Source organism: Trichechus manatus, unplaced genomic scaffold, assembly GCF_000243295.1.
Source record: "Trichechus manatus latirostris isolate Lorelei unplaced genomic scaffold, TriManLat1.0 scaffold00023, whole genome shotgun sequence".
NCBI classification, from domain to species: domain Eukaryota; kingdom Metazoa; phylum Chordata; class Mammalia; order Sirenia; family Trichechidae; genus Trichechus; species Trichechus manatus.
The window spans coordinates 20,708,622-20,723,939 of record NW_004443959.1 but is presented as its reverse complement, the minus strand read 5'-3'; the positions used below and the strand labels follow the sequence as shown (position 1 = coordinate 20,723,939).

Below are 15,318 nucleotides of genomic sequence, written 5' to 3'. Positions count from 1 at the left end.
TCACAAAAAAAGAAAATTACAGACCAATATCTCTCATGAATATAGATGCAACAATTCTGAACAAAATTCTAGCCAACAGAATTCAGCATCATATCAAAAAAATAATACACCATGACCAAGTAGGATTCATACCAGGTATGCAAGGATGGTTCAACATTAGAAAATCAATCAATGTAATCCACCACATAAATAAAAGGAAGGAAAAGATCCTTGTGGTAGAAAAATAATTCTTAGCAAAGAGGAAATCTTAGCTTGCTTCACTCCAAAGACCGTGCTGGGAATAATTCCAACCCTTGACAACTTTGACTTGGTTGCCATCATGAGTTAAAGGAATTTTCAACCTTATATCAGTAAGAGCCTTTTTAAATGGTGCTTGGAAGGAAGTAAATTTTATTGGTAATAAACATGTTGGAGGCAAGCTGATGGAGAAAGGTTACCAAAACCTCAACCTGAGCCTTCTGCTGCTCCTCCTCAGATGACTTTTATCGGAATATTCAATACCATAGTGTTTAGAAAAGAAACCTCTCAGGTTCAGCTGAGAGTACTTTCCTACAAAAAGCCTCCGCAATGACTTCCATTTCTCATTTCTTTTACTGTGATTTGGTTATATGTCTTGATAGGTTTATATGTCCAATGAAGGCGATGATTAGAAATCATTAAAATATAATCATATAACTTCTCTTAGGAGGAGTTAATGGTACAAGCTGTGAGAAAAATAGCCATGTTTTAAAAGTCCAAATGTTTAACACAATAATAATAACTTGCATTTATTGGCCTCTACTGTGTTCCTTGTACTAAGATAAGAAAAAGTAGAGTTGAAGAAAAACAAGTTTAAAAAATGAAACTAGAACTAAAACATTGTACTTACTCTGAAGAAATTCTTACAAAAAGAAATAAAATAAAATGAGATGGACTGAGGGATGCATCAATGAGAGATATATGAGGAATCAATTATAGCAAAAAAGGTAGGATGTAGGTAATTGATATACAAATATTCATGTAAAATTCTTTCAATTTTTTGTATGTTGAAAACTCTCATAATAAAATGTTGGGAACAAAAGCTGTGTGAAAGACAAAAAGAAAGTGATAAAATGAACTAAAAATAAAGCAAGAATAAAATTCTACACTAAAACATTAAAAAGATAAAAAAAGAAGATAAAATTTCAAGAATTAAATTAAATGCAAGAATGGAAGATTAGTGTGTCATGGTTTGAGTTATGTTCCCCCAGAAAATGTGTGTATCAATTTGGCTGGGCCATGATTCCCAGAATTGGCCTCCATTTTGTGATTGTAATTTTATGTTAAAGAGGATTAGAGTGGGATTGTAACACCACCTTTACCCAGGTCATATCTGATGTAAAGGGAGTTTCCCTGGGGTGTGGCCTGCACCACCTTTTATCTCTCAAGAGATGAAAGGGAAGCAGGCAGAGACTTGGGAACCTCTCACCACCAAGAAAGCAGTGCTGGGAGCAGAGTGCATCCTTTGGACCTGAGGTTCCTGTGCTGAGATGCTTCCAGAACAAGAGAAGACTGATGCATCACAAGGACCTTCCAGACCAAGGGAACATTGATGACACAGACCTCTCTCCAGAGCCGACAGAGAGAGAAAGCCTTCTTCTGGGGCTGATGCCCTGAATTTGTACTCGTAAGCTACTGGACTGTGAGAGAATAAATTTCTCTAAAAAGCCAAAAAAAAAAAAAAAAAAAACCTACTTTTTTTTTTTTAAATATTCCAGAGCTCAGGCTTTTAATGTAACTCATCTGTAAATGCAGGTGAAGTGCTGTCTGCGTGAGAAAGTCTTTCCATCTGACTTCTGTGACTGTTGGGAAGGTCAGTCAGGGATATAAAATCTCTCTTTGGTCTAAGGAGATCAGCTGGTGGGCTTCAGGAAGAATGAGGTAAAGGGATTTGCTCTAAGGTGACATGAATGTGTAGACATCACTGTGCACCCCTTAAATACCTGCATCTTTAAGAAGATGACCTTATTTTCTGGAGTAGGGAGGAATCTTATTCTGCCACTTTGTCATGTTAGTATATATATTAATATCAAATTAAAAGATACATTAAAGGTATTTGGGTACAGTGGAGTGATATCACATGGCTTATTGCCACATAATGAAAAAAATCAATTGGTAGCCAGTAAAATATGTATTGTACTGTCTTTCTCTGCCACCATATCATAAAGTGATTCAAGTGTGTGTGTCTTATACTTGGTCAACAGTTCAAATTCACCAACCAATGTCTTTCATTGATGTTTTTAAACCAAGCTGCAAAGTAGTAAACTCTTGAATGTATCTGTATTGTTGCTTTCAAACAGAGGAATGACTAACCAGTTAAAAGTTTGTTATTGCAATCTTAAGCCTTTGGAATTAAAAGAAATTATTGAAAAAAAAGTTGCAAGATTATTAAACATAGCCGAAATATTGGCGTTGTAAATTTTACCGATTTCTTGGCCAAAATGAACAGTTACTGCCAGTTGCAACAACTGTGGCTGTCAAGTATGGTGGCCTTATGGGAATAGAAACTTCTGACATATCTTATTATTAATATATTTTATTAGTATATTTTATTATCCAGTTAGATTCTAATTTGGTGGTTCAGAATGCGGAAGTGATGCAAAGGGTTGTATTGTTAATCATCAGTGCCATTCCCCAATGCAACATTTACTTTACATGCCTGATAGAGTAACGTCACCCAAAAAAACCAAACACATTGCTGTTGAGTCGATTCCAACTCATAGCAACTCTACAGGACAGAGTAGAACTGCTCCATAGGGTTTCCAAGGAGTGGCTGGTGGATTTGAAATGTTGACCTTTTGGTTGTAGCCGAATGCTTAACCACTGTGCCACCAGGGCTCCAGAGTAATGCCAGAACTTGTAAATATTTAAACATTATCTCTCTTTTCCTTCCAGCTTTTCTATGAAGGAGGACCATACTGGTATTCATTTTGCATTTGGCAAAGCAGGGGCATGCCCATCCTGAGACTGATGCAGGAGTAAAAGCAATCTCAGTAGTAATTCCATACAAGCATAAGTTCCACTGGTTACTCTGGCTATTTTGTTTAATTACAATTACCTGTCTCTCCAGGAAAGACAACTAGGGAAAGTGGTTGGTCAGTTAATTGGCAAAGAGATAGGAAGAATATAGATCGAGTACCCACTTTTTGTGGATGTAAAGATAGGGTATTTATTTTCTCCATTTGTAGGTAGATAAAATTTTATTCCAGGGATATGCCTGGTCTATCTCTGGAAGCAGCGGTGATTTAACCACTAGGGAACACAATAAAAATAACGTTCTCATCTTCCCTAGCATAGCACCTTGGGAGGCGTACAGGAATCTGCACCTATTCATTGGTTTTGAAAAAGAAAGAAAAAAAAAAAAAACAACTTTTCTATGTGCCACGTGAGCAATGGACTAGAAATTGAACAATGCTGGGATAAGAAATGAAGGCAGGAGATAAATTACTATATACCATTTCTTAGTTTTGACTGGCATTAAAAGCCACGTTTTCATGCCCCTCAGATAAAAAGTTCCATAAAAGTTTCACAGAACTTGTCTAACATGTGTCACAGTTATCCATTAACCACTGTGTATCTTGCTTCAGTCCCCCAGTTTTATCCCTCGCATGTATTACTAGTTCTTCTGATGCGGAAAACGATGATGTGAGGGATGATGTTAATCATACCTGCCGTGCCTCAAGTCAACATTTATTCTTCTGTGCCTAAGGCAGGAGGGCCGGGGCTTTCTCTCAGCATTCATCTGCTATCTAAATATTTGGAAGCATTGCCTTTCTTTTCCATAGTGAGTGTGTGTATGTATGAGAGAACAACTATGCTTTCCATTTTACATGAATCAAACTAGGGTAACTGCTAGAAAAATGCTATATAAGATCCCCTTTTTTTATTAATAACTTCTGGTTAGCTGATAAATTTTCTGGGAACCAACCATTAGCGGGCAGGAACCATGTCTTATTTAGTGGGGTATACTCAACATCTAGCAGTGCCTGCCTGGCAAACACAACACATAGAATTAGTATAAAAGTGGTGACATTGAAGTTTGTGTTGCTGTCTCAAGTGACTAAATCCTAAAGCATTTATGTCAGGAACATAAAACCATACCTCTTCAGTCCATATGTTTACAGATCAGCCCTCTACAGGCCCAAGTAAAAAGTTTAATTCATAAACTCTTGATGTGTGTTTATATTTTTACCCTTAGAGATTATGAAAATATAAATCTGATGGAAATACTTAAAGAGGATAGCTATTCTCGATAAGCATACTGGCCTAATGATATGATCAAACGCCAACACATTTACCAGGTGTATCCATAAAATTTGCATGGATAGGTTAATATGCTCATTTATGAGTGTGAGTGAGTGGAAGCCTAACAGTGAATGAGTATGGTTTTAAATATGTACTGTAATTTCTGCACTAAGCCATGTGCTGGAATTAGCTAAGGTGCTGTGTTTCCAATTAACACATAACCCATTGCCGTTGATTCCGACTCATAGCGACCCCGTAAGACAGAGTAGATCTACCCCATAGGGTTTCCAAGGCTGTAAATCTTTACAGAAGCAGACTGCCACATCTTTCTCCCGCGGAGCAGCTGGTGGGTTCAAACCACTGACATTTCGGTTAGCAGCCAAGTGCTTAACCACTGCATCACAAGGGCTTCTTTACACATTTAAAAAAAAAAAAAAACGTTGCCATTGAGTCGATTCTGACTCATAGCGACCCTACAAGACAGAGTAGAACTGCCCCAGAGGGTTTCCAAGGAGTGCCTGGTGGATTCAAACTGCCAACCTTTTGGTTAGCAGCCGTAGTTCTTAACCACTATGCCACCAGGGTCTCCTATTAACACATACTCAGTGCCAATTACACCATCATATGAAAAATGCATAATGGCTACCTGAGGTACTGTCTATCGGCCAGTAGGGGGTACCTTTTATTTATGACTTACATTTTGAGAGATGTTGAGTGTTATATCAACCTTATTCAAAGTAATGCTACTTTTGCCAAAGAATAAGTCTTTCTGAACTCCCATGAATTTTTCATGTCCCAAATGGGTTTCTAATCTGTGGTATGTGTGCCAATGCAATTCTGCTGTCAGAGAGCTTACCTTATCCTTCCATGCACATTGGACTGACAGCCAGCCGAGTAAGAAGTCTGGCACATCTTTTATAGTCTATGGTGGAAATAAATCACAGACCCTTGTCAGTTACCTGAACAACACTTCCTGATAAAATAAATAACAGGGTTTTTGTTTGTTTGGTTTTTTGCAAGTCTATCAACTATGGAAGCCATTTATTTATTTAAACATTCTGAATTTTCTGAAAGCAATATGAAAACCATCATCTGCAATCAGGGCTCTAAGTTGCTAATTTAATAGTTTACGGTACTTCTGGGGCTGCACATCACATGGCAAAGGTAACTAACAGAATTAGGGGGTGGAGGAAAGGAAGGGGTAAAGGCAGAGTCTACTGCACAGCTGCTCTCTCTCTGCCCACTTTCTTCTCTCAGTGGCTATCAGAGCTCTTTGCGATAACTGCTTCCTAGGACACGAGGAGATAGGGACTTTCCATACCGTTGTGTTACCTAACTTTTAGGTCATGTGCAGACTGAGTCCCCACCTGACTTGATCGGAACACAAAGCCCTCTGCATTAAAATTCTAAAGAAAGTGGGCCAGAGGGCAAGTCACAAAGCAGAGAGACCTAGACTGGCTGACTAATGGGCCAATTGTGAGAGCAGACCGATTTTCCTTGATATCTTATATAATTTCCCATTTGACTATTCTGATAGGTGTTACTGAAAATAAGTGAGGTCTAGTGATCCTGGCCATAAGGGAATTTTCTCGGGATGAAATTCTATGGAAAGCTGCAGCAGTTTATAAATGTCTAAAATTTATTTCTCAAGAGCAGCAGAATCCAAATAAAAATGGAAGAGTTCATACTCCTAACTGAAAATCTTGATGAATGAGTAAATTGGCAACTATGAACCTGCACAATATGTCAAACAGATAACTCTACTTCTAAAAATATGCCTTCTAAATATTTAGAGTACAAGTTAGCTTGGGTTCAAAAGAGAAAAATGACCTAGGTCATCTGGGCTCCTGGCTTTATTGCTCTTTTTTATCAGTTGCACCACAGTTTTTAGAATAAAATGACCTTAAGTAGATAATTTATCACAGAGATAGAGGATCGTGTAAACTCAAGTGCTGATCTAATCAAAGAATTGCAACTACTTCCCATCTGCAACACGTCTGGAAATCTTAAAGTTGATCACGTTCCCACTAAATACGAATGTTCTCTAAGGCAATGATTTGCATGCTATCATCTGAGAATCTTATTTAAATTCAGATTTTGATTCAGTAGGTCTGAGGCAGGACTTAAAATTCTGCATCAGTGCTGTTGGTCCTGGATCCACGCTTTAGGTGAGAAGGCCCTATGGCTCCTCTCGGGTCTACCATTCCAGGATTCTTTGGATTTTCTTTCATACAGCCTACAGCAGCATAGAAGTGGTGTAACTCCAGCTCTGCAGCTCTCCATGGCCTAAGAAGAGGTGGAAACCAAGCAAGGAGGCACACATCTGAATGTACAGATCTGCCAGTGGCCCACCTCTCCATGGCCCAGGATGAACTGTAACTGTGTCCTGATCACTGCCTTACTTTATGGATGACCTTGGTATCAGGCAGCCAAGTGACTGTGAGCAAAAGAGGTAGTGTATGTAGAGCACAGTGTGATGTATTAGAAAAGGATTGACAGAGCCAGAACATGAGGTTGTAGTCCTCATTTTGCTAAGATCTGTGTGACAGTGTACCATTTAAACCTTTCAAAGTCGATTTCCTCATCCATAAATGTAAGGATTAGCTGTGATGATGCCTAAGATCACTTTCAATGCACCATCTGTGACTCTATTATTGTAAGGCTGCGTTTCATATAAAAATATATAAATATTTAGCAATAAAAATAGAAAGGTTTTCAGACTCCAGGAAGCAGGTTAATAATTCTCAAACAGAAGGTGATTCTATTATAAAGGAAGGAAATAAGGCAGCAACGGTGTACTAGGTAATATGGTATGAATAAAAGGGCAGGTCTGAAGCAGCGCTTGAAAATAATAGAAGCAAATCTGCTTGGGAAACGTTGTCAGCTTGCCTTGGAGTTAGAATGGTGTACTGATAAGAACATGACCAGACAGGCCTTCAAGCCCATTTGTTCCTGCTTGCTTGTCATCTGGTATGTTCCACTCATGTGTACCAGTGTCATTGGTAACAGGATAGTAATACCTCCCTTCCTGGACTGTTGGAAAAATGAATGGATAGAACGTTTGTGAGTGTGCCTGGCAAAGTACCTGGTACTTTGTGATGCTCTCTAAATGAGAGCTGTTATGGTTTGGATTGACTTCACTGACTTAAACAGAAAAAACAACTTCCACTTCATGTCAATTGGCTTTTTGGAAGGCAGGGCAGGTAAGTCTGCTCTGCTGATCTGCTGGCCTCCTCTGGATATTCTCTGAAAGTGGTTACTAAGATATCTGGTATACTTGTAAGACTTTTCTCTGGCCAGCCTTAAAATTAAATACAAATTTTAGTCCCTATTAGAAAAATTGGTTTGGGGCTCTAACAGGCATCACTTCAGTTAATAAATCACTCGTTATCATTGTGCATGGTGTGAAAAGCACAATGAGCCCCTTCTGGGGAAATGAAAGACGTTTTGCTGTGGATAGATAGCCAGAAGGAGCATGCTGAAGAGAACGATGGGGACATTTTTATACTGGTCAATGAAAGGAAGCCTACAAGGAGGAGAGACAGTGACAGCTGAGAGCGAGGCTGATGAGGACAGCTCTGCATTTCTGATCTGGTGATGAAGGCAGGCAGAAATGCAGAGGTTTGAAATTGCAATAAAATTCCTGGATGATGAGATTGTAATTACTGATGGAAAAAGTCTCTGCTCAGGGTACTGGAGATGGTCAAGGAAGTTCAACCAGACTGGTTCAGGTCAATCTGATTTTTTACTCTCAGACTATAGACTCGGTGGTGGAGTAATTTTAGCAATTCATTCTTAACATTTGTTTGTCATAGTTCAGCAGATACAAATACAGGCATCATCCAGAATTCATAAATGAAACAAGAATGTGAATTGAAGAAGGCCATTCCAAGGGCTGACGAATTCCAGTGAATGTAAATAATTTTCCATTTTGTCACAAGTTTTGCTGCAGAGTTTAGGTGTCTTCTTCAATGGTCTGGACACCCTGGTCCCTAGCTCCGTAGTTAAGAAGGAATATATATTCGCAACTATGAATTTTAAAAGGCAGGGTTCTATCTAATGAAAGGACATGAAGTATACTGCACAGAATCACTTGTCTACACTGTACTCTTATTTATAAAGAAATTGACAGATCTTGTCACTTACATGCAGGAATGGTGCAGTCTCTGGTGTTGTGATAGAGTCTATGGAAGTGTTTGCTGCACTTTGGGCTGAAATAAAGAGGACCTATAACATAGAAGAAGAAAACAGATGATAAGGATTCAGCAAGATGCGAAGGAACTTAGGGAGAAGTGAAGGAATGAAAAGAAGCTTACCTGTAAGATGTTTTAAAAACCTGTCCTTCATCCTTAGATCTCGGGGAACAATTTCTGTTTCGGGGGAAGAAATTGGAAGTGAATTAGCACATTGCCTGAAAGAAGCATTTTTGTTCTCATGTCATCTTACACGCACATTGAAGAAAGTTATTGGAAACTCTGCATTAGCCATAGTATTTGCACTAAATAAAACAGACTGGAGCCACCCTTGATTGTTATCTATGACAGAATGTGGAAACTTGTACTCAGGGACATAATTTTTCTTCAAACAGAATGAACTACTCACAAACTCCAGTGTTATCTGTCCAGTCTCTACCATCAGGATACAGACAGCAATCACTAAGTTATGGGGAGAAGGCTTTTTTGACATTTTTGATGGTGCACTTCCAGTATAAATCACTTTTAGAAACTTTCATTTTGCAGAGTTTGAGAATCAAATCCCAAAACCTCTTTCAAAGTTCTGGGAAGAGAATCTGACCCTTCAGCCAAAAAATTTGTTATAGAATTTACTTGTTCCTGGTATATGTTTAGATAAAGGATTAAATGCCTTCAAAACCACCTGTTAAGAAGGCTGGTGTAAATAAACTGAAACAGACATTAACCTTGTTTATAGGATAAGCATCCAATTCCCAGGGAAAGACTCTTCCAAGCAAACTTCTCGCTTTAAAGCATGTCTTGTTTTGCACTTGTAAACAGCAGTGGTTTCACGGACATTCCTTCTCATTTCAGCTTTTGTGCTTTGTTTATTACAGTCATCTTTAATCATTTTCACTTATCTGTTCCGGACTAATAACTTAGCGATGATTGTATGTGATGTCACACTTTATTTATCTTTGCATAAATACTCCTTAGCTCCTTCCCACATCTCATCTGAAGGAACATTTCCATTAGAATCCTACTCACTTGCAAGGTCTAGATCTCTCTCTGATGTCAGTCTTCATTTACTCCTAACTTTAGTCAGTCTATAGAAAATTGACCTTATCATATTTGACCTAATTGTGTCATGAAAAGCATTAAAGCTTACACGTTTTCCTCAGAAATTTCCCATGGGGCAATCACTCTGGGAAAGGCTCTACGGTAGGGGAGAGCCTGGAAACATTTCCTTCAGCTGCAACTGCTTTGCTGAAAATATTTCCATTTCCAAAATAACATATGCCAGTTCTATGCAGAAATTACTGACACTGCTAACAATTCGTACATCTTAGAAGTGAGCCAGTTAGGATTATCTGTGAGGTAGATATACATAAACCTCTTACTGTTTTCTGTTTCTTTGTAAAAATGTTTCCAAGTTTTGCTTCTGTTCTTTTAACAATCAGAATTGATTTCTTTTTAAAATGTGTTTTCTCAAAGATACTTCTACTTTCAACCAAATACCAATTCTAGTGTCTTCTTTGCTATGAAAGTTAGATAAACATACTCAAGATTGAAGCTGTGAGAAGTAGTCCATGATCATATGTGTCTGTGGGGGTGGGGGACGTGGGGAGAAGAGACTTGAGAGAAATCGTGTCAAGGAGAGGCTGACTTACCAACTCTTTGCTCCTCCGGATACACTCCGTAGTCAGTGACTTCCCTACGGCCCAAAGTATAGTCATGTTTGCTGAAAAACTGCAATCTCTTGTATTCCCCCAAGTGGTATTTTTTAAGTTCCTGAATGATCTCCATGATGAGGTTTAAGAGAGTCTGTCTGTCTGTGATTTCTCGAGATTCAGCTCTCCCTCGGCACGGTCCCACCGTCGCCAGCAAGAACACCAGCGCCAGGAGGACAGGACGCCTCGGTCCACTCATGTCAGTTTGCACAGGAAGGGTCGGGACGGTGCGTTAAGTTCAGAATGAAGGAGGAAAAACAATCCGACACTCTCTCCGGAATCTCTGTTTACTGAAAGAAAGGGGGTGGGGGGAGACCGGCACAGAAAGTCTGAGGGTTGGTGGGGGAGGGGGAGAGAACACTCAGTGAAACCATCAGGGATGGAGAACCGGGAGAGAAAAGTGGCCAGCTTCCCACTTAAACTGGGGTCAGAGGCGGCCACCTGGCGCTGGAAGGGCCCTGTTCACGCAGTCTCCCAGGCGCTCTTCTGCGCTCGGCACTCCCGGAAGGCTGCTCTCCCCAGCCCCACCTCACAGCTCCAGGGAGGGAGCCTCGGAGCCTCCAGCGCCCCGAGGAAGTGTATCTTTCCCAACCCCCGGGCCGCAAGCGGGCGCTGCGGGGGCGACTCCGCCCTGGGCCGGGCGGGCGGGCCAGGTGAGACGGGAGCGCGGCTGCGAACAGCCGCGAGAGGCTCGACAGTGCTCCACCCGGACTCCCGGCCCGAGAACCCGCTCCAAGGCGAGAAACACGCTAACCGATGCTGTGATTTTAAACTTTAGTCTCTCCCGTGCCCTTTAACGCCCTGGCTGCACTGCCTCTTCCCTCCGTTTGCCACCCTCCCGGAATCCCACCCATACCCGGCTAGCCCTTGGAACTTTTCATATAAATTATCCTGTCCGATTCTGTATCACCCTGTATCAACGAAATCTCTTATTATTATTATTAAAAAAAGAAAACATATGATGCTCTGGCCAGCGTGTTTGTGGGGTGAACACTTTGAAGTTGTTGTACCCTCTGTTATGCTCCCCTCACCTCCCTAAAAAAAAAGAAGAAAAGAAAGCATATGCATCTTAGATTAGTGATCGTGCGCCCACTTTGGGCTCCTCCAAATAAGTTTCTAAATCAATGCCTTTTTTTGGCCCGGTTGGGTCGCCGTCCGGGGACCTGAAGTAGCGACCGCGCCCTGGAGGAGCCCCTCCGGCGGCCCCGACTCTGTCCCCGAGGCGGAGGAGGCGCCACGCGCCCCGAGCGCTCCGCCGCGCGCCGGCGCCTTGTGCAGGGCACCCAGGTACCGGGAACCACGGGCGCGGGCAGGGAGGCTACCGCATCCCCAACCCCAGGGCGCCCTGACCCAGACCCTGTTCGCGACTGCCAGGCTTCTAGAACCCCCGGCGGACGCAGAGAGGCGGGAAGCCGGGAGCCGAGGGAGGGGACGCCAGCCGCGGCGCTTCGCGAATGACTGCCAGGGCCACTGCCAGCTGCTTGGCCACTTGTCTGTCGGAGCGGTGCGAGGCGGCGGGCGTGGGGTAAGGGACGCGAGCCCCGGCCTGAGAGTTACCTGCCTCCGCGCCCTGGGAGCCGCCGACGTCTGTCCCGACGTCTGGGCACTATCCCCGCTGGCCCGGAGCCGCCACGCGCCCCTCTACTCCATGGCCGGCGGCACCTCGGCTTATATAGCTTATAGGATGCGCGGGACCGCGGCGCCCGGTGACACGGTCAACTCCAAGTGGGTGGAAAACCGCAGCCAGTCCTCGCGGCCGCCTTCCGAGGGAGCGCTGTGGCCCAAGTTCGCTGGCCAGCTCTTCGCTGCGGGTCAGCTCCGCCGCTTCTTATTCTCGCGCCTGCACACGTAGGGTGCGGGTCCCCCGGGGGTTCAAAAGCCGGAGTCTTTAATTAGAAGCGCGTTAAGAAGCCGCTGAAATATTCATACCCTTTTGTGTGGATCTTCGTCAGACCCCCACCCCCACCCCGCCCCAATCTCTCCCTCTCCCCAACCCCCCCTTTCTCTCTATTTCCCTCCGTTCCTGTCACTTGTGACAGGATGAGAAGAAACGCCTTTACCAGGAACTTGGATCTGTTTTTGTCTAAATGTAGATCTTGGGGCTATTAAAAAAGGAGCTGCTGCTTGATTGCCTCGACATTTAATAAGTCAATTACAGTCTATCTATTTTGGAGGGATCATATGGTGTCCCTGGGGAACCACTCTAACGACGCCAAGGCGGTCTGCACCATCCTAAGCCCCATCCCTGGCGAGTGCCCCCTCCCCAAGGCCGCTCTTCAAAGAGGGGTGAGGGCAGCAGTGAGGGTCAGTGGGCTTGAAAAGAAGCAGAGAAAAAACAAAGTAAAAAGTTCAGTGCAACAGCTACCTGACAAAGGTATGTGCGAGCGTCCCCCTCCCTCTCCACCCGGCATCCTCTTACTAGAACATACCTACCCATTTTATCTATGGCTGCGTAAAAACAACGTTACATCAGTCCCTCTTTGAGACTGTGCTGTCCCAACCTGCCCTGCCTTTGAGTGTTAATGCTTGTTTCAACTTCTCCAGCAGGCTGACCATTCTCTCCCCTTCCCTCTGAAGGGTTACAGGAGAGAAATCTCTGACTGGTCCCTTCTTGGGGCACTTGCCTCGAGGGCTAAGTAATAAAGTTTTGGTTCTTTGAATGTAGGCAGACGCATCTGTGACAATTGGACAATTTACCTCCTTTAATTTTTTTTTCTTGTAAAATGTATTACCAATCAGTTGAGCACTTTCCCACTTTATTGGCACTTTCTGGGCAAGAGCTGGATGCCCTCCAGGAAAAGAGGATATAATTGGGAAAGGTGTTCTAAGTACAATACCAGAAAGGGAGAGTATGGACAAGAATTAAAAGCCTTCACCATTTACAGGGGCGGTTACACAGAGGCAAAGACGCAAAAAATGTTGCCAGTGTTCACGTGCATGTAGGCTAAATAGTTCATTGACACAGGACAGACTTTTAGATTGCTAAATTTTCCAATAACTCTCTGTATTCTCTCTCTCGCTTCTCTTCCCTCTCTCATTCCCTCTTCTCTCTCTCCCTCCCTTCACACTTTCTTTGGGATGAGGGATGAGAATGTACTTGGTGGAGTGGGGATGGGATCGGTAGAGTAGAAATGGAAGATATTAAAATGTGATCATCTAAATCCCCCCCTCTATTCTGGTATGTGTTTATACTCTGCTCTCTTTGAAAGTAACTGGTTTTGCTTTCAGGATTGACATTTTTTTTTTCACCAATATGACTAAAATGTGAAAGTTTCTGTTAAAATATACTCAAGAGAAATAAGAATTCATAGCAAAAAATCTTAGGCAGATAAAATGAGGTATTTTTCCTTTCTCCCTTTTCTCCCCTGTATAAAAAGAAATGTAAGCTCCTTTTGCAAGAGCGACGCCTAGTGGCCAACGCTTGCCTCCTGCTCTAGCCATTCCCTAGTCTCATTCAGCATCCATCACTTAGCCTGGCCCTTGTAGGGCGCACAATTTCAGTTTCCAGTATAACAGAAGCATGTTGTAAAATATTGTGGTATAAAACTGTATTTGGGAAAAATATCTTGCTGTGGTGAAAAAAGCAAACAAATTAGCCCAATCGCATATTATCTTAAATTTACATAGAATCTTTCCTTTTTAATAGTATTTTACTAAACCAAAAGCCAGATTTATCTCAAAAACTGCCAAGAAGATATATCCCTCCCGCCCAAAATTCCACCAACCAAGACGGTGTTGCCAGTTATTAGTATTATTTTTTTTTTCTTTTGCAGTTTTTAATGGGACAGACAAACCAATTCCTTCTGAATACATCTCATGACTCCTTTCTACCACCCAATCATATATGCCAGCACTTCAGCCCAGCTCTTTAGAGACTTTCATGCATAAACGATGACAGCACAGTTGGTCCTTGGTTGGTGTTTAGATTCATGAGATCTGGTAGTTAAGAGTCAGGCAATTCATGTGTCAATTCATCCATCTTTGCAAAGCTCTGGGCTGAAATAACCCCAGGTACCTCTCTTTTTATATAAATCAAATTTACCGACTTGTTCAACTTGCACAGTTAATAAAAGAGTGCACTGATTTATAAAACTGTGCTGAAGTTTTCAATTTTTGATATCTTTGGGATGAATTTCTTGGAGATTTCCAAACACCAGAAATGTCTGCGTTGTACCCATTGTTAACATAATCTGATTAACTAAATGGATTGGCTTTTCTAGTTAAGGCCAAGTAAAGCACATATACATGTACATGAAGACGTGGATTTGTATTTGATAAATCACTTAGTCTCTCTACTTCTTTTTGTGTAAAATGAAATAGTTGGACTAGATAGTCTCCGAAGTCTAAAACCGTATAATTCTATGATGGTTGCCAAAAAAAGTTTGAAAACAGCAAAATGCAATGTTTCCTACTAGAAGCTCCAGATAATTTACTTGAGACCATCAATGCGAGTGTCACCATCTGTGTTCAGGCAAGAAGAGGTGATATGTTCATATTAAGTAATTTAATTCCCTCCTCTAGTAAGTGAACAGTTTCTGCTATAAGGGTCCAAAGGCTGAAAAGATAAAGAGAGAAAATTAAGCAACAAATTACATTCTAGGACTACTGGGAAAAAAATAATGTATTTTGCTAGATTTGATTTAGTTTTGCATCCTTCTTGAGAAAACTGTATTGGATCACAGGAAGAAAATTAACTTGGTTTGGGGGGAGTTAAGTCGTGTTTTATCTACTTTTCCTGTATGTCTGTGTCATGAAATGAACAAGTTACTTTTTCAATTTATAAACGGTATAAAGCTCCAATGTTTCAACTACAACCATTCTTCTCTTTTCCTATTAAGGTATATATTTGAGATGAATAGTCACCTCCAAAACTTCTAAAATAAACACATATTAACTATTAAGTGAATCGGTATATTTGTTCAACCATTATGTTAATCATGTAACAATCTAACTAAACTCTTGTTAAAGAGAAAATTATCTTTTATAAAGGATAACTTTGTATGCTCTAAAGAAATATTGTTTAATGTTTAACTTTTACCAATTCTGTTATTTTTACTATCAATATATTATTAGTATGCTAGCAATGTACCAGAATATGTAAGAAGTATTTAGGAAGACAAGCTCTCTGACAGTCCAATCTTTCTAGTATCAAT

General features: G+C 41.4%; 1 protein-coding gene across 1 annotated transcript in view; it reads right to left on the bottom strand.

Annotated features, from left to right (window-relative positions):
• The window catches only part of ALKAL2 (ALK and LTK ligand 2), a 12,800-nt gene extending 2,436 nt beyond the window's left edge, over positions 1-10,364 (bottom strand). Inside the window, exons 1-4 of the mRNA XM_004373106.3 lie at positions 10,106-10,364; positions 8,580-8,633; positions 8,410-8,490; positions 5,120-5,185 (exon numbers count right to left, since the gene is read on the bottom strand). Of these exons, the coding sequence (XP_004373163.1) occupies positions 5,121-5,185; positions 8,410-8,490; positions 8,580-8,633; positions 10,106-10,364 (459 nt within the window). The 3' untranslated portion in view covers position 5,120. The remainder of the gene's footprint in view (positions 1-5,119; positions 5,186-8,409; positions 8,491-8,579; positions 8,634-10,105) is intronic.
• Positions 10,365-15,318: the final 4,954 nt, after the last annotated feature.